This window comes from Penicillium verrucosum (assembly GCF_028828655.1).
Source record: "Penicillium verrucosum strain IBT 35672 chromosome Unknown utg000002l_segment0_segment0, whole genome shotgun sequence".
Classification (NCBI taxonomy): domain Eukaryota; kingdom Fungi; phylum Ascomycota; class Eurotiomycetes; order Eurotiales; family Aspergillaceae; genus Penicillium; species Penicillium verrucosum.
Window position 1 is genome coordinate 5738764 of NW_026643211.1, and position 14802 is coordinate 5753565.

The following is a 14802-nucleotide window of genomic DNA, read 5'->3' on the forward strand; positions in this document are numbered from 1 at the left end:
GATACCGCGTTTTAGGGGGATCTGGTAAGATGAATAGTCTCTACATACATCTTGTAAGGTATCAGATTGATGAGATGGGTAATTCAATAATTCAACTTCAATATGATCATAGATCTCATAGTATATTGTATATCGTAGATGTATTCAACTGTTGAGGAAATGTGAAGTAACCCTAAAACCCCCAAGATAAGCCCGATGAAACAGGAAAATCAAGATATAATCACTGATGTGTATGTCTCAATACGGAGATAATATAGAACAATCGAATTAATATAGAAAAAAACAAAAAAAAAACAATAACAAAAACATCCCAAGTAATCTCGCAGAATGATAACTCTTTCGGCCATCCATCGGCGCTTCGCCTATGTAAGCGAAACTTGAAAGTACCGGGGGCTAAGCTCTTCTCCCCGCTTTTCATATCTCTTCCCCTTCTTCAAACAATACAAAGTACAGTACGATGAACGTGTACTTACTTCAATGACAATTGGTGGATGTGGGAAATGGATAGCTTAAGTGATCCCCGACCATGAGCACATCTGGAAATAAGGATTTCCGCGATCAGCTGGGAAAGTTCCGCTTGGATTCGATTAATACTTATACCCCAACTTGGCCTCAACCACCTCCTGTTCATGAGTCTATAGATGTCTCCAGTCATGCTCGCAGCAAACGAGTATCGACTGCCTGTGATTTTTGTCGCAAAAGGAAGAAGAAATGCGACTTTCGCTACCCCAATTGTTCCGCCTGCACCCGCGCCGGAGTCCGATGCACCATACCCCCACCCGGTCCTCAAGTCGCTAGCGCCCCCGTTCCCCGAGATCAACTGGAGAATTTACAGAAACGAGTACAATGGCTGGAGGAGGTCGTCCGTCGCAAGTCGGGCCTCTCTGTGGCGGAATTACCAACGGGAACACCAGTCGATGGCGAGGGAGATCCGGATTGGTGGTATCAGGTGCCCGCTATGATTGCGACCGGGGGTAATCATCCTACCTCAATGCCGAGCCCTGCCGGCAGTGGTGGTTCTTCTGTGACTGCAGGACCCTCGGAGGCATCGACAGGAGTAGGCACCGAACTGCCCAACATCGGCGAGATCTTTCGCGATCAGCTGGAGCATCGCCGACCGTCGGTCGCACGGCCTTCCTCCGCGCCGCGAGTCATGCGCTTGTCGTCGCTGGAGGAAGCGGAAAGGCTATCTGGACAATATTTCGACAGCATGGGATACCAATACCCTTTCTTGTCTCGTCCGGAGTTCATAACCAATCTGCGCCATATCTATACTGGTGGTGTTCCGTCGCCGGAAGCGCATCATACTTATCATATCGTCATTGCCATTTCGCTTCTGATTGGGTCTGCGGACCCGAGCCAGGCAGCTGAATTTTACCATGCCAGCCAGGAGACCCTCCCGCTGGCATTGCAAAATGAAGACTTGCCGGCTGTGCGGGCACTGCTGGGGTTGGCCTTGTATACCATGTTTGCGACTGCTGGTCCCTCCATTTGGCATGTGTTGGGAACAACGATGAGGTTGTCGATTAGTATGGGTTTGCACAAAGCGCGGTCGTATCCTACTACTACCGAGGAGGAGATGGCCAAGCGCGCTTTTTGGAGTCTTTACAACCTGGATCGCCTCATCGCTAGCACCTTGGGTCGGCCATTAGGAATTGCCGACGATGATATTAGCGTGGGTCTTCTGCGAGAACTCAATGACGACGAAACCGACGCACCTGGCGCTAGCGCGATGACGATACCTTTGCAGGTGACACGTCTGCGGCGGATATTTTCGCGTATTTATCAATACTGTGAGTGAAGCCTTGGAATTCCGTCTGCTTTTTCTTTTCTGACTGTTTCGCCTGTAGTATATAGCAGCCTACCACGACTGTTACCCCAAGAAGCTACGGCCACGCTCAGTCGGTTCCGGCATGAGGTTGATGACTGGCGCATGACGGCTCCCGTATATCCATCCGCACTTCTCTATTCTACATCTTATTACGATTATCTCTATTACACGACCCTTCTCTTGATGTACCGTCCCAGCCCCCGCAATCCGACCCCCGACATCACCAGCATCATCAGCTGTGGCGAATCTAGTATTCAAGTCATTCGATCATATTGGGACAGCTATTCAGTCGGCAAGCTGAAATGGATCTGGTTAACACTGAGTCAAGTTTATTTTGCTGGGATCACCATTTTGTGGTGCCTTGAGCAGAATGCGCGCTCATTACGCGAGTCTCAGCCTTCCCCTTGGCACCCCGAAGAACAGACCATGCGACGTGGTATTCAGGCCGTTGTCGTACTCTTGGAAGAATTTGGCAAGCGTCGGCCTGGGGTGGACCGGTTGGCAGAGACATTCCGGCACCAGAGCACCGTGATCTTCAGCCAAATGGCGTATCAGCAACAACAACTAGAACAGCAGCAACATCGCCATCACCCACAGCACCAACCGCAACTACAACCACCACCTCCACCTGCACTCCTCCCACCTCATACCATGTCTTTAGCCGCACCCCATCCACCTCCAGTCCCACTCGCTCCAGTTCTCGACGATGTGTTACTCGTAGATGGCAGCGGGACTGTCCCGATGATCGATCCACAGATGGCGGAACAACTCTTCTACTCCTACAATTGGTTCCAAGAGGAGATGGCATCATACTATACCCTTTGAACGAATTTCTTTCTCTGTATTTAAAACGTACTCTATCGAGGAGTTTTTTATCGGGTCAAGCTTTTTTATTTTCATGTTAATACCTTGCGAGTTTGTCAAAATTTCAACGGTCAAGACAAATCTATACCAATAATTAAGACATACTATTTAGATTCGAAGCACAGTGGATTTCTGCTAGAACAATAAGGAGCGTCGCAATCACAAGTTTTTGTCTTTCACCTGCTGAGTAGGTGGGCAGCACATGTCGATTATTAATGCCCCCCTCACCTCTAAGCTCTTCCATCTCCATCTCTCTTCTATATTGTCCGGAACTACAGCCATCATTTCAGAATACTTATAGGCGATTGTTCTTCTTGTGTATCATGGAAGAACTCGACAAGAACGCCAGTCCGACCTCCGGGCTGCCCCTTGCTTTTCACGGCACGGTAATTCATTCCCGGAGTTTGGATGAGCTTGAGATCCTAGAGAATTGCATTGTGATTGTGGGAACAGATGGCAAGATTCAAGCATTACAAGGAAATGTAGAAATGGATCAAATCAACTCCATTGTCTCAGAAAATGGCTATGTGCCCGACGTCTTCCCAGTGAAATATCTCAAGCGTGGGGAATTCCTGTGCCCCGGCTTTGTTGATACCCACAACCATGCACCCCAGTGGGCACAGCGTGGTGTCGGAAGAGGGATTTCCTTGCTCGACTGGTTGAATAAGGTCACTTTTGCCCATGAGGCCAAATTTCAAGATCCGGAATATGCCAAACGCATGTATGCCTCTTGTGTGACGGGATTTCTGCAGCAGGGCATTACCACCGCATCATATTACGGCTCACATCATGGACAGGCAACGCGGATTTTGGCTGATGTCTGCTTCGAAAAAGGACAGCGCGCTCTCGTGGGCAAGTGTAACATGAACCGAAATGCCCCGGACTGGTATCGGGATCCGTCGGTGTCCGACTCACTACACGAAACACGTGAGCTCATTCACCATGTTCAGAAACTTGATCCGGAATATCATCTGGTGAAACCAATACTGACGCCACGCTTTGCGATATCGTGTGAGCCGGAACTACTGGATGGGATTGGTGCCATCGCCCGTGAACATCCCGATCTCCCAATACAAACACATTTCAATGAAGCAAAGCAGGAGATCGAGTTCACGCGTCAGCTCTTCCCAGAATTTGACACGGAAGCTGATCTCTACCAGCGATATGGTTTGTTGAATGGTCGATCCATTCTTGCCCACTGTATCTTTCTACAAGAAGGAGAGATGCGTCGCATCCAAGAGCTTGGCTGTGGGGTTGCCCACTGCCCCATCGCCAACACCACCATGCAAGATTTCATGGTAGCACCTGTACGAGAGTATCTGCGCCGCGGTATCAAAGTGGGCCTGGGCACTGATAGTGGTGGTGGCTACTCGTCATCCATACTGGATGCCATGAAACAGGCCTTCATTGTGTCGAATGCGCAGCAGATGTTGACACAAGGACGGGACCCTGCGCTTTCTTTGAACGAAGGCTTCTTTCTCGCTACCATGGGCGGCGCGCAAGTGTGTGGTCTCGATGACCGAGTCGGTAACTTTGCAGTTGGCAAAGAGTTCGATGCGCTCGAGGTTCATACCACCGATCTTGACCAACCGGGAGTGATAAGCCCGGTCGAAGATGAAGATACTATCCAGGTGATATTTGAGAAGTTTTTGATGACTGGGGATGATCGGAATATTTTCAAAGTCTATGTGAGTGGTCGGTCGGTCAAGGTTTGATGGTCAGTTTTAGTTTATGAGAAATGAGAAACGATATATGAGAATAAACGCCAACCCCCCCTCATAGCCCAGTTCGTGGAGGTATCCAAAAGATCAACTCATGTATGCCCACCCTACCGTATATTATACAAGGAGCAACGTGCACCCAGCACTTAAGTTACAGCAATGGATGGAGGCGCCGAAATGAAGTCGTGATTAAGTGTTCCTGATCACTCCCAAGTTCCCTTCGGAGGGCCAAAGTATCCACGCGCTGGTAAGCCCATGTAGGGCGTGCCTTTGCCGTCGGCTGTGGTTTTCGACACAGTATTTCCCCACCAGCTCAACGAACCGGCTGGGAGAGTTATGCAAAAAAAGATGATTACCGTCGCGACTGCAACACTGCAATCTAGAGCGGCGGACAACACATAATCTGCCGACGATCAGCAAAAGAAGCAACAACGAAGGAAAAACGATGAACATACTGTATTTCGACCACCACGCGGGCTTGCGGCGACGAAGCACGCCATTAAATATCAAGTTGACTATCCACCATGAGGAGAAGCTGATACCTGTAGCAGGTGGAACTTGGCTCATTGCACCGAAAGCGACGGGCCAGGAGACGTAATTGGCAGATTTCCAACGACGACCTAGAAGATAAGTAATGACTACCACGGCGGGTCCGACCAAGAAAAACCAAAGCAGATTGCTATATATCTGCCCGGAAGAAAATAATCGGCCGGGACCAACAGCACCTGAAAGGGTTAGTTAGCTATACGATTGCGGAACATTGACAATACAATGGAACCCACCCCAAATGAGAGATGAAGAGTATGTGACCTTTCCATGAGGGCAGATGAAATTCCCGTCGGCCTCGAGGGTACACACGCCCTCAATTCTGGTGATCATGAACACTGTCACACCACATTGAACGATAGCTCCGATGAGTGTGGCCAGGCCTTGGGCTACAAACAGAAGCCGTGGGGCAATGTGCATATAATGAGCCAACTTCATATCGGCGACAAATCTGATGTGGTGTTAATCCATGTGAAAACTTGTTTTGGAACAGTGTGTAACTCACTCGAGTCCTTGCTGAACAGCGACATAGCCATAGAATTTGAAAGCCATGTTGGCCACTGGCTGCCCAAGGAACGCATATCCGCCAATGAACTCCGTGAGCAGGTTCAGTTGGTTACTGCTGATATTCGTGAGAGCTTTGATGACTCCTACAGGGATAAAGTAGACCACTGGTAACACGAATGCCACAAGCACACCCCATGCCGGTAGGCCCGTATGCCACACCTCGTTGGTCACAATACTCAACACAAACATCAGAACAGTGACTGCAGCAAACCACGACCAGGGCACGGCTCGATATGAAGACATCAGTCGACTATGGACGTCTTGTTTGCTGGTGCCCTTCCATTGCCGCCACAAGTCTTTGCCATGATACAACGCGATGTGGAAGAAGATGCCCGTTAGGTTAGCAAAGGCAACACCGAACGTAATTGCATAGCCAGCCGGTAAAAACATGGGCGAATAGTTTCGATAAGCAGAATGATCGATACTCCCGCCCGTGCCCATGATACGACTGGTGTTGTAAGGAATTCCAGTATTATCGAAGGTGTTGGAGTTGAGCAGCGGCAGATGTGCCGAATACCAGGTGTTGGTGTAGTAAACGAGGGGGCACACGAGCCAGAAGAAGAGCGCAAATGATCCCATCACATTAAGTCCAGCCCAGAGCGGAACAAGCAGGGGGCTCTGATTGGCATAGACCACCTGGGCCCAGTCGAAGGTCAATACCGACATCCCTAGTCCGGTGGTTTGTCCAAAGAGCTGATTCACCACCACATCGGATGGCACGACCCAGCAGATGAAGGCGAAGGTGCTGAGACCTGTAAAGAGATATCCCGGGACGAAGTACCAGATGGCGCCACCGATGAAAACATAAAGAAAGAAGCGAAGACGTGTGATCCGCCAGCCATCTGCGATAACATTGGAGTGAGAGTGGAGGGTGGTTAAAAGTGCTGCATTTGACAACACCTGCGGCCAAAGCATCGAAGCGGGACCAACTAGCCAGCGCGAGGCCATGCCGGCCAAGCCAAAGCCAAACAATTGCGTGGTAATGCACAATAAAACTTCAAATCCACCCTGCGATGGCATGTTATAGAACTTGACAAGCGCTTCAATAACTTGAGTGGCAGCAGCAGAGCCAATCGAGACGTTCGCCATGATTGTGATCAAGGCATGCTCCTTGATATTGAAATGCCGGTCGGGATTCATCACCCCGAGGGGTATCCATCTGGCCCAGGCGCATCCTAGAGGAAAAGCCAGCAATTGCGCCACTAGAGCACTGATAGTCACACTGGGCTGTCGTAAGCTGAAGAACTGGTTCAGTCCACTACCGACCTGTGCTGGTTAATATTATCTTGCCGATGGTTCGGTCGCATATAATTGCGGAGCGAAGCGAAGCAATAATATAAGACGTACGATAGTAAACAATATACCAATAGTCCACGTGCGGACCGTGCTGACAGGCAGCGTCAAGTCATTGACTGGCCGGATAACAGCCCGCACCTCTGGGAAGGGCGAATCATTGGCTTCATAGGGTAAGATCTTCTCGGCATCCCGATCATGAAGAATGACAATTTCATCTTGATGGGAAGGGGCGTTCTGAGATATGAAACAGTTAATTAAACCATATAACTATGTGGGGGAGGAGTCAATCAACGGGCACTCACCTGACTCTTCTCAGTCCACTCCATCATGAACCCAGGTCCTCCGCATGAGCCCCTAGATTTTTCCCCTAGAGCAAGAACGGAAAGCACACCAAACCCCAGTTTAGTGTTTGAGTCGGCTTGAGCCGAATGTTAGACCGACTGGGTACCGATGACTGCATGAAGTGTCTCCAAATACGGAGTACTTCGTACAGGGATGTTCACGGGTGAGCTAACAAAATAGCCAATAGAGAATGGGTATTGGGGCATCGATCACATCACTTCCTCCCTGGATTCGGTTCTATTGGATGGGGACTGGGGGTCGTATGGGTAAAATGGATATAGTACAACATATATATGGAGGAAGGGGAAAAAAGGGATTGACGGGAGGATGCGACGTCGGAAGAGGCCGTTATAGACCCCACTTTATTATTGCCGAAGTAAGATATAGCTTCGAATTTGTGTGAATTTGTGTGAATTAATTCAACTAATTGGATTAATTCAATCGATCAAAATTTAAATATACAAAGTAGTAAACTAGTAAGTAGCAAACCCACGTTGAAGGCTTAAAAGTTCGAACCCCTAAAATGGTTGAGGGTTGATTTTTCCCCTTTTCCCTTGTTTTCGGGCGATTTGAAGAGTATACACATATTTATTTACTATTTACTCGAATCCACCCTTAAATCTTTGATTCGATTGCCTAAAAGGCTGGTTAAGTCCCACCGGGAACTTACGTAGGACCTTGCCTCCGCTACATACCTCACAATGGATGAATGCGACCATCTTGATACTGATGAGGTGCCCTTTCCTCAAAGACCCATTGTAATCCTCGGTGCGGGGATCATTGGCTGTGCGACAGCCCGGCAATTACTGCTGAATGGATTCCCCGTGATATTGGTGGCCGAATATCTACCAGGAGACCAGAATATTTACTATGCATCGGCTTGGGCAGGAGCGGCGTGGCATGCTGCGGGAGGTATTACTCCCGATCAACGATACCTTCAAGCTGTCACACATCGCATCCTACTCAAGATGGCACAAGATGGACCCGAGGCAGGGGTGAGCATTGTCAACGCACGAGAATACCTCGAACAGAAACCTGCCCCTGACTCCGCGATATGGGGTAAGACGGTGGTCGCCAAGGCACGTTGTCCTCCATGTGATTCCCGCTGGATTGATATTGACATTACCTGTATTGTTTAGTTCCGAAAGATATGTCCTGGTGAATACCCTCCCAATTTCCACTGTGCCTGGACCTATGAGACGCTTGTTACAGATCCCACGAGGCATATGCCTTATCTTAAGAAACAGGTTGAGTCCCTTGGGGGTCATTTTATCCGCCAACGTGTCGAGTCTCTTCAGGAGCTGTATGATATCTTCCCCGAATCACGGGTGTTTATCAATGCGAGCGGTTGGGGCAGTAAAACCCTGACGGATGTGCAGGATGATAATTGTTTCCCGGAGCGAGGGCAGAATGTGTTTCTGGCCACTGATCAATGCCACACACTCTACTTGCGAAATGGCAAGGAATATACTTATGTGATCCCCCGGCCTCTGTCTAACGGCGTGATCCTCGGTGGAGTGAAACAACAAGGTAACCTGTATGAGAATGCCCAAACTCTGGATAACTCTCTTAAAGCTAACCTCTCTAGGTCACCTGAAGTCGATATGGATATCGCATGGGATGAGATTGCACGCGCGCATCGGTTAGCTCCTGAAATTGTTCCCGAACAGCCAGCCGCAGATAAAGTGAGTTACATTATTGGAATCCGACCCTCCCGAAAAGGAGGGTTCCGTCTCGAGTCGGAGCGAAAGGGCAACCGGGTGGTGTTGTCAGCCTATGGGTTTGGGGGTGGCGGGTTTGCCTTTTCATATGGGATTGCCGATGCGTTGGTCAAGATGGTGGAGAGGGTTGAGCGTGAAAATGTGATCTAGAAGAGTCTCTTTAATCATGTTCTGTGCAGATAACTCCGTACATGTGTTGTATGTGTTGTATGTGTTGAATATGTCGTCCTGAGGTCGAGTTATCGCCGTTCCAAGGTTGCCCCTCATTGTATATTGCGTATGTGTGCTCCCCCTCGACCGCCTGCCCGTCTCCGCCATCTCCCTGCTCCTTCTGGTTTGGCGCCCTCACCCTCTCCCCGTTTTGGTTTAGCTCCGTCCCTGGCCGCTTTTACCGCCCCGGCTATCTGCCATCCATAACAACCGCTCACCCTTCCCCTCCCTCGACTTGTCGACGTAGTTTCCCTTCTCTTTCGTTCTCTACCCCCTTTCTCGCACCTACCGTCGCCTACGTATTGGCTTTCAGCTCGACGCACTGCCCCTTTTATTTTACCGGAGATGCCGCTCGATCCGACGCCCAGCTCGTTCTCGCCCCTGGAATGGCGCAGTCGCCTAGGAGCAGAATCGCTGGGATGATCCAGCCCGCAGCCGCATTGTGTGATTTCGTGTCGATACTCCTACTTCCTCCCAAAGAAAGTGACTGTCCATCATGCTACGAAGCTATCTAGGTCTCCTCTGATAGTGTGCATTGCTCGTCTCTGGGCCCGCCGGCCTCCTTCGTTATCTGCAATGCGCCGGTATACCTTCGATGGCGCATGCCCCTCTCCGTCCGCCCATCTGAGGTTACATCGCACAGCCCCCGGCGTCAGAGAACGGCTCGGTTGCCTGGTCACGAATACCGTGGCACCCAGTTGTCGTCACTATCGGCCTCCGGTTCCTCCGCACCCAGTCGATAAATCCTCGAAAGGGCAGCCCAGTGATATTGGCCAATAGCGAATATACCACACATTCTACTGGTCTTAGTTGAGGCCGCATCGCGCGGCCAATGCTAGACTACGACTACGAAACCATACTATACTCACAGCGTCACCTATCGAATGGAGAATGAGAGAATGGGTTGATGACTAGTGTGGGCATGGTAAGGGTCATCCGCTTGTTACCGGTCAACTATATCCCGTGGTTGTGAGCTGTGAAACTGGCATGGTCTCTTGCACCCTTACCTAGGCCAGATGCGTCCCCGCGATTTTGGGCTCCCGCGAGGGAAGATCCCGGCTTGCGTGACGTTCTTAATGGATTTGATATCGAAAGGTGGGGTGGGTAGCTATGATACAAAACGGCCGGGTCATGCACGAGGCAGACCTGGACATCTGTCGCGACTTGGGGCTCCGAAACGGAAATGTTACCGATGTGCCTCAAAGCTAGCGCACGTATTTTGCTACTGGTATGCCGGCCTGCTTATTAAAAAGAATTTTGGATCGTGTCTATCATATGACAAATAGGCAGAATTCTGTGTTCTTTCTCAATTGGTATCAAGTGCTTAAAGCACAAATCGTCCTACCTAAGACAGCTAAATTTAATAACTCGGATGATGTGTCCTCGCCCTAGCCTCGAGAAGTGAAGTTTTACAGTCAATCAGAATACAAGTTCGGAATCTAAAAACGGATTTTGTTAGGCTTTACTTAGCCTGTATTATTTGCTTCGCTCTGCTTATATTGATCAGCGGAAACAAAAATTTAAAAGAGGGAAAAAAAAAAGAAAACCTCTGGCGGGGGTCGAACCCGCAACCTTGCGATGACATATGATGTTTGATAGCTGTGATATTTGTTAGCATTAGGTACTTTAATAGGGGGTTTCGGAGTAACTAACAAGTCGCATGCGCTAAACCAATTGCGCCACAGAGGCTAATGGTTTTATCGAGAGATGCGAAATGGATAAACTTGATCCAAAGATTAAAACAGTTAATTTTTATGTCAATGAAACGGGATGACAAGCTCAAGTTCGACTTTTGGGTTCACATATATTCCACAAATTACGCACCCCGATGAACGGAATGCTCTTGGCTTTGACAATGCTACTGAGGACCGAGTTGACTAATGACTAGCGAGAATTCGGGTGCATCCTTGAAGCCTCAACTTCGATCTTGCTACAAGTCATTAATGATGTGCTACATTATTCTAAGCTATCGTCGGGAACCTTTCCCTTAAACCCAGACGTTATCAGCATCCCCAACGTGATTTCTGCTGTGGTTCGGAATTGTCAGTCGGCGCTCAAGCCTGGTGTCCAAATCATGGGCACTGTTAGCGAAGGATTTCCTCCAAACCTAAAGGTGACCCGCTGCGATTCCGCCAAGTTCTGCAAAATATGCTCACCAACGTAGTCAAGTTCACCGAGATTGGTTATGTTCGAGTTCATGATGCTTATACTATCGACGAAAAGGATCCTGATATGTATGTGATCTCCACGCAGGTAGTGGATACTGGTATTGGCGTACCTGAAGATGTCATAGGCACCCTCCTCACCCCTTTCACGCGATTCGCGGACACGGCCGTAAAAAGATACTAGGGTATTGGCCTTGGTCTGTCGATATGTAAGAGCCTGGCTGGATTGATGGACGGAACGGTTGGATCCTATGCCAACCCCGACGATCCTGGTAGTGTGTTCTGGATGACAGCTAGGATGGCTCGCCTCACTTCGCTAGTGTCTCCAGTGAAATCGAAGTTGCAACCGGGTACAATTAAGGCGTTGGACAGTTCCGCCTCGCTCTAGAATATCGCTCCACACAATAACATTCTTCTAGTCGAAGACAACAAGGTCAACCAACTTATTATGTTGAAGGGGGGCTTTTAGCATCAAATGATAACGTGAACCCTTTTCATTATGATTCGACAGAGACATTTCTTTCAAGAAATACTCTCTCCACACTTCAACCAGACAGCCTTCGACGTCTAGTGGCTTAAGCCCTCTATCATGCGATGGTTGCATTTTCATCGCCTGGTTGCGAGTCAATCCTTCAGGGGTAGTTTTCTCCCGAGGTACAACCCCAATGATCTTTTTACTTTCGCCTGAGATTATTATGTCTGTACTTTCGAGGCAGCCCTTGGTTATCTCGGACTGTAATTGCTGAGATCCCGTTCGGATGTTCGCAACCAATGGACTCTGGACTCCGACGGACGACAAAGATACATGTTTCGAAATGTGTTCAAATTCGTTGACTTGATGGGTTGTAACGACGCCATTTTTCGAAAAGTCGCCGCTGAACGCAATCCCATTAGGGAAGAGTCATACTCTCCGTGTTAATGATCTTTACATTGGACCCCGTGTGACCTGCCTTAACCTTCCGAGGGGGTTCGATTGGGTTTATCTTGTTAGATGAATGGCCCCGAGCAACTTCACCCCAATGTCCAACACTTAGCGAGATACTCACTGGCTAAGACAAAGTTAATGAGCAGCAGGATAAGCCCTGTTCTTACGCTGTTTAATTTCCCGGGGTCTTAGCGTCATTTGATCGACTGGCTGTCTTTCCTCTTGGGTGATCTCAGTCCCATTGAATTGATGGTGAACAACCCTGAAAGCCCCGTACAGGCCCACCTTACACAAGAGGGGATATACTATAAATTATACCTTGTCCGCCGTTGGTCCTTTTGAATTGATTCGCAACTCTGAAGCAGGAAGCTGAATTGGCAAACTCTTGCTAAATATTATCGACATGAAATCCTTCATAATGATTTGTGCCCTGGTGGCTAGTGCGATGGCAGTGCCAACGGCTCATACTTATCAAGTACACGAGCGTCGTGATTTCATTCCAAGATCTTGGATTGAAGGCAAGAAGCTCGACGGAAATGTGTCACTACCTGTGCGAATCGGGTTGACCCAGTCTAACCTAGACTATGGCCATGAGCTACTTATGGATTTGTATGAACTTGCGCCACGCCATCGATCCCCCGCCGTCTGAAACTGACGTGGACTATTTAGATCTAACCCATCCTCGAGCCGCTATGGACAGTATTTGTCCACCGATGAAGTGCACGACCTGTTTGCCCCGAATGAAAAGAGCGTGAATGATGTGCGTTCTTGGCTGGAGTCGGCTGGTATTGCAAAAGACCGCATCACGCAGTCGACCAACAAGCAATGGATCCAGTTTGACGCCGATGCTGAGGAGCTCGAGAATTTGCTGCACACAAAGTACTATGTCTACTCACATGCTGAAACGGGCCGATCGCACGTGGCCTGTCGCGAGTAAGGCTGTCATTGGGAATGGGCCTACAGTGTCGCTGACCTCTGACCATAGGTATCATCTCCCGAACTCTGTACGTGAGCACGTCGACTATATCACTCCTGGGATCTCTCTGCGGGAGGTGACTAGTGTCCGGAGATCGACCGATAAGCAGAAACGCTTTGTGGGTAGAATTCCACCTATCCTTGAGCCGATCTCCCTACCACTTGAGAAGCTGTTGAGCGAGACTTTGTCCTTTTGTTCCCAAGCAATTACGCCCCAATGTATTCAACGTAAGTGACTCAGGTACAGATGCCCACACGCTGAATATCCTGACAAGCCTTCAGAGATGTATAACATCAGCAAGGGCCACTCTGCCACAAAAGGAAATGAATTGGGAATCTTCGAAGGCATCGGGGATGTCTACGCCCAGGAAGATTTAGATTTGTTCTTCTCCAACTTGTACTCGTATGTCGCCTTCAATCCTATTTCGTCGAGTTGATTCAAGTTCGAACTGACTTTCCTATAGGGAAATCCCACACGGCACACACCCAACTCTCAAGTCAGTTGATGGTGGCCAGGCCCCTGCACATGTTTCCAATGCTGGGGCTGAATCCGACCTGGACTTCCAAATCTCCTACCCGATTATCTGGCCACAGAACTCCATCCTTTTCCAAACCGATGATATGCATTACGAGAATCATTACACATTCCGTGGCTTCCTCAACACTTTCTTGGATGCCATTGACGGCTCGTATTGCAGTACCATCTCGCCTTTGGACCCCTCGTACCCCGATCTGGCAGCCGGAGGATACAAGGGCTCCCTGCAATGTGGCGTGTACGACCCACCCAAGGTCATCTCTATTTCTTATGGCTCCGCCGAAGCAGACCTTCCCATTTCCTATCAGCGGCGACAATGTGCTGAGTTTATGAAGCTGGGCACAATGGGGGTTTCAGTGGTGGTCGCGTCGGGTGATTCCGGTGTGGCTGGACGTGGAGGCGATCCCACCCCCAGCAACTGTCTTGGGCCAAATGGTAGAATCTTTGCTCCAGATTTCCCTGCCTCCTGTCCATACCTGACTGCGGTGGGAGGTACTGAAATCCCCACGGGTTCCTCGCCAGGAGATCATAAAGAGCAAGCTGTGACTAGGTTCCCGTCAGGCGGCGGTTTCAGTAACATTTACAAGGCGCCTGATTATCAGGCCCAGGCTGTTGCCGATTACTTTGACAAGGCTAAGCCCTCATACCCATATTATGAGAGTGTGGACAACAGCAGCTTCGGTGAGAATAACGGTATCTACAACCGGATCGGACGTGCGTATCCGGATGTTTCTGCTGTTGGCGACAAGGTCGTCATCTATAACAGAGGAACGGCCGTGTCAATTGGTGGGACATCGGCCTCTGCACCTGTCTTTGCTGGAATCCTCACTCGCATCAACGAGGAGCGACTGGCCATTGGCAAGTCCACTGTTGGCTTTGTCAACCCCGTATTGTACGCTCACCCGGAGGCGTTCTTTGACGTGACCAAGGGCACAAATGCAGGTTGCAATACTGATGGCTTCTCCGCGGCCGAGGGTTGGGATCCAGTGACTGGAATGGGTACCCCTAATTATCCGGAACTTTTGAGGGTTTTTATGGGCCAGTAGAGTAGTTTTAATTGTAGGGGAGATCTTCTTGCTTTTGTGGACACATCTAAGAACAATG

General features: G+C 49.4%; 6 protein-coding genes across 6 annotated transcripts; 5 read left to right on the forward strand and 1 right to left on the reverse strand.

Annotated features, from left to right (window-relative positions):
* Positions 1-526: 526 nt before the first annotated feature.
* N7516_007777 (putative C6 transcription factor) lies at positions 527-2656 on the forward strand (the record flags this gene model as incomplete). Its single annotated transcript, XM_057220497.1, has 2 exons — positions 527-1793; positions 1851-2656. 2 exons carry the CDS (start codon positions 527-529, stop codon positions 2654-2656), a joined length of 2073 nt encoding a protein of 690 aa, XP_057074588.1.
* Positions 2657-3018: 362 nt separating this feature from the next.
* N7516_007778 (putative guanine deaminase) lies at positions 3019-4410 on the forward strand (the record flags this gene model as incomplete). Its single annotated transcript, XM_057220498.1, has 1 exon — positions 3019-4410. The coding sequence occupies one exon, from the start codon at positions 3019-3021 to the stop codon at positions 4408-4410; it is 1392 nt and encodes a 463-aa protein (XP_057074589.1).
* A 209-nt stretch (positions 4411-4619) lies between these two features.
* On the reverse strand, positions 4620-7154 carry N7516_007779 (uncharacterized protein; the record flags this gene model as incomplete). The annotated part of the gene is made up of 6 exons (XM_057220499.1): positions 4620-4819; positions 4872-5141; positions 5199-5413; positions 5468-6795; positions 6877-7059; positions 7128-7154. 6 exons carry the CDS (start codon positions 7152-7154, stop codon positions 4620-4622), a joined length of 2223 nt encoding a protein of 740 aa, XP_057074590.1.
* Positions 7155-7868: 714 nt separating this feature from the next.
* Positions 7869-9038, forward strand: N7516_007780 (FAD-dependent oxidoreductase; the record flags this gene model as incomplete). Its single annotated transcript, XM_057220500.1, has 3 exons — positions 7869-8226; positions 8380-8704; positions 8756-9038. 3 exons carry the CDS (start codon positions 7869-7871, stop codon positions 9036-9038), a joined length of 966 nt encoding a protein of 321 aa, XP_057074591.1.
* A 2208-nt stretch (positions 9039-11246) lies between these two features.
* N7516_007781 (uncharacterized protein) lies at positions 11247-11651 on the forward strand (the record flags this gene model as incomplete). The annotated part of the gene is given in 2 exon segments (XM_057220501.1): positions 11247-11432; positions 11448-11651. The coding sequence occupies 2 exon segments, from the start codon at positions 11247-11249 to the stop codon at positions 11649-11651; spliced, it is 390 nt and encodes a 129-aa protein (XP_057074592.1).
* A 940-nt stretch (positions 11652-12591) lies between these two features.
* N7516_007782 (S53 family peptidase) lies at positions 12592-14744 on the forward strand (the record flags this gene model as incomplete). Its single annotated transcript, XM_057220502.1, has 5 exons — positions 12592-12797; positions 12858-13121; positions 13174-13391; positions 13446-13566; positions 13628-14744. 5 exons carry the CDS (start codon positions 12592-12594, stop codon positions 14742-14744), a joined length of 1926 nt encoding a protein of 641 aa, XP_057074593.1.
* Positions 14745-14802: the final 58 nt, after the last annotated feature.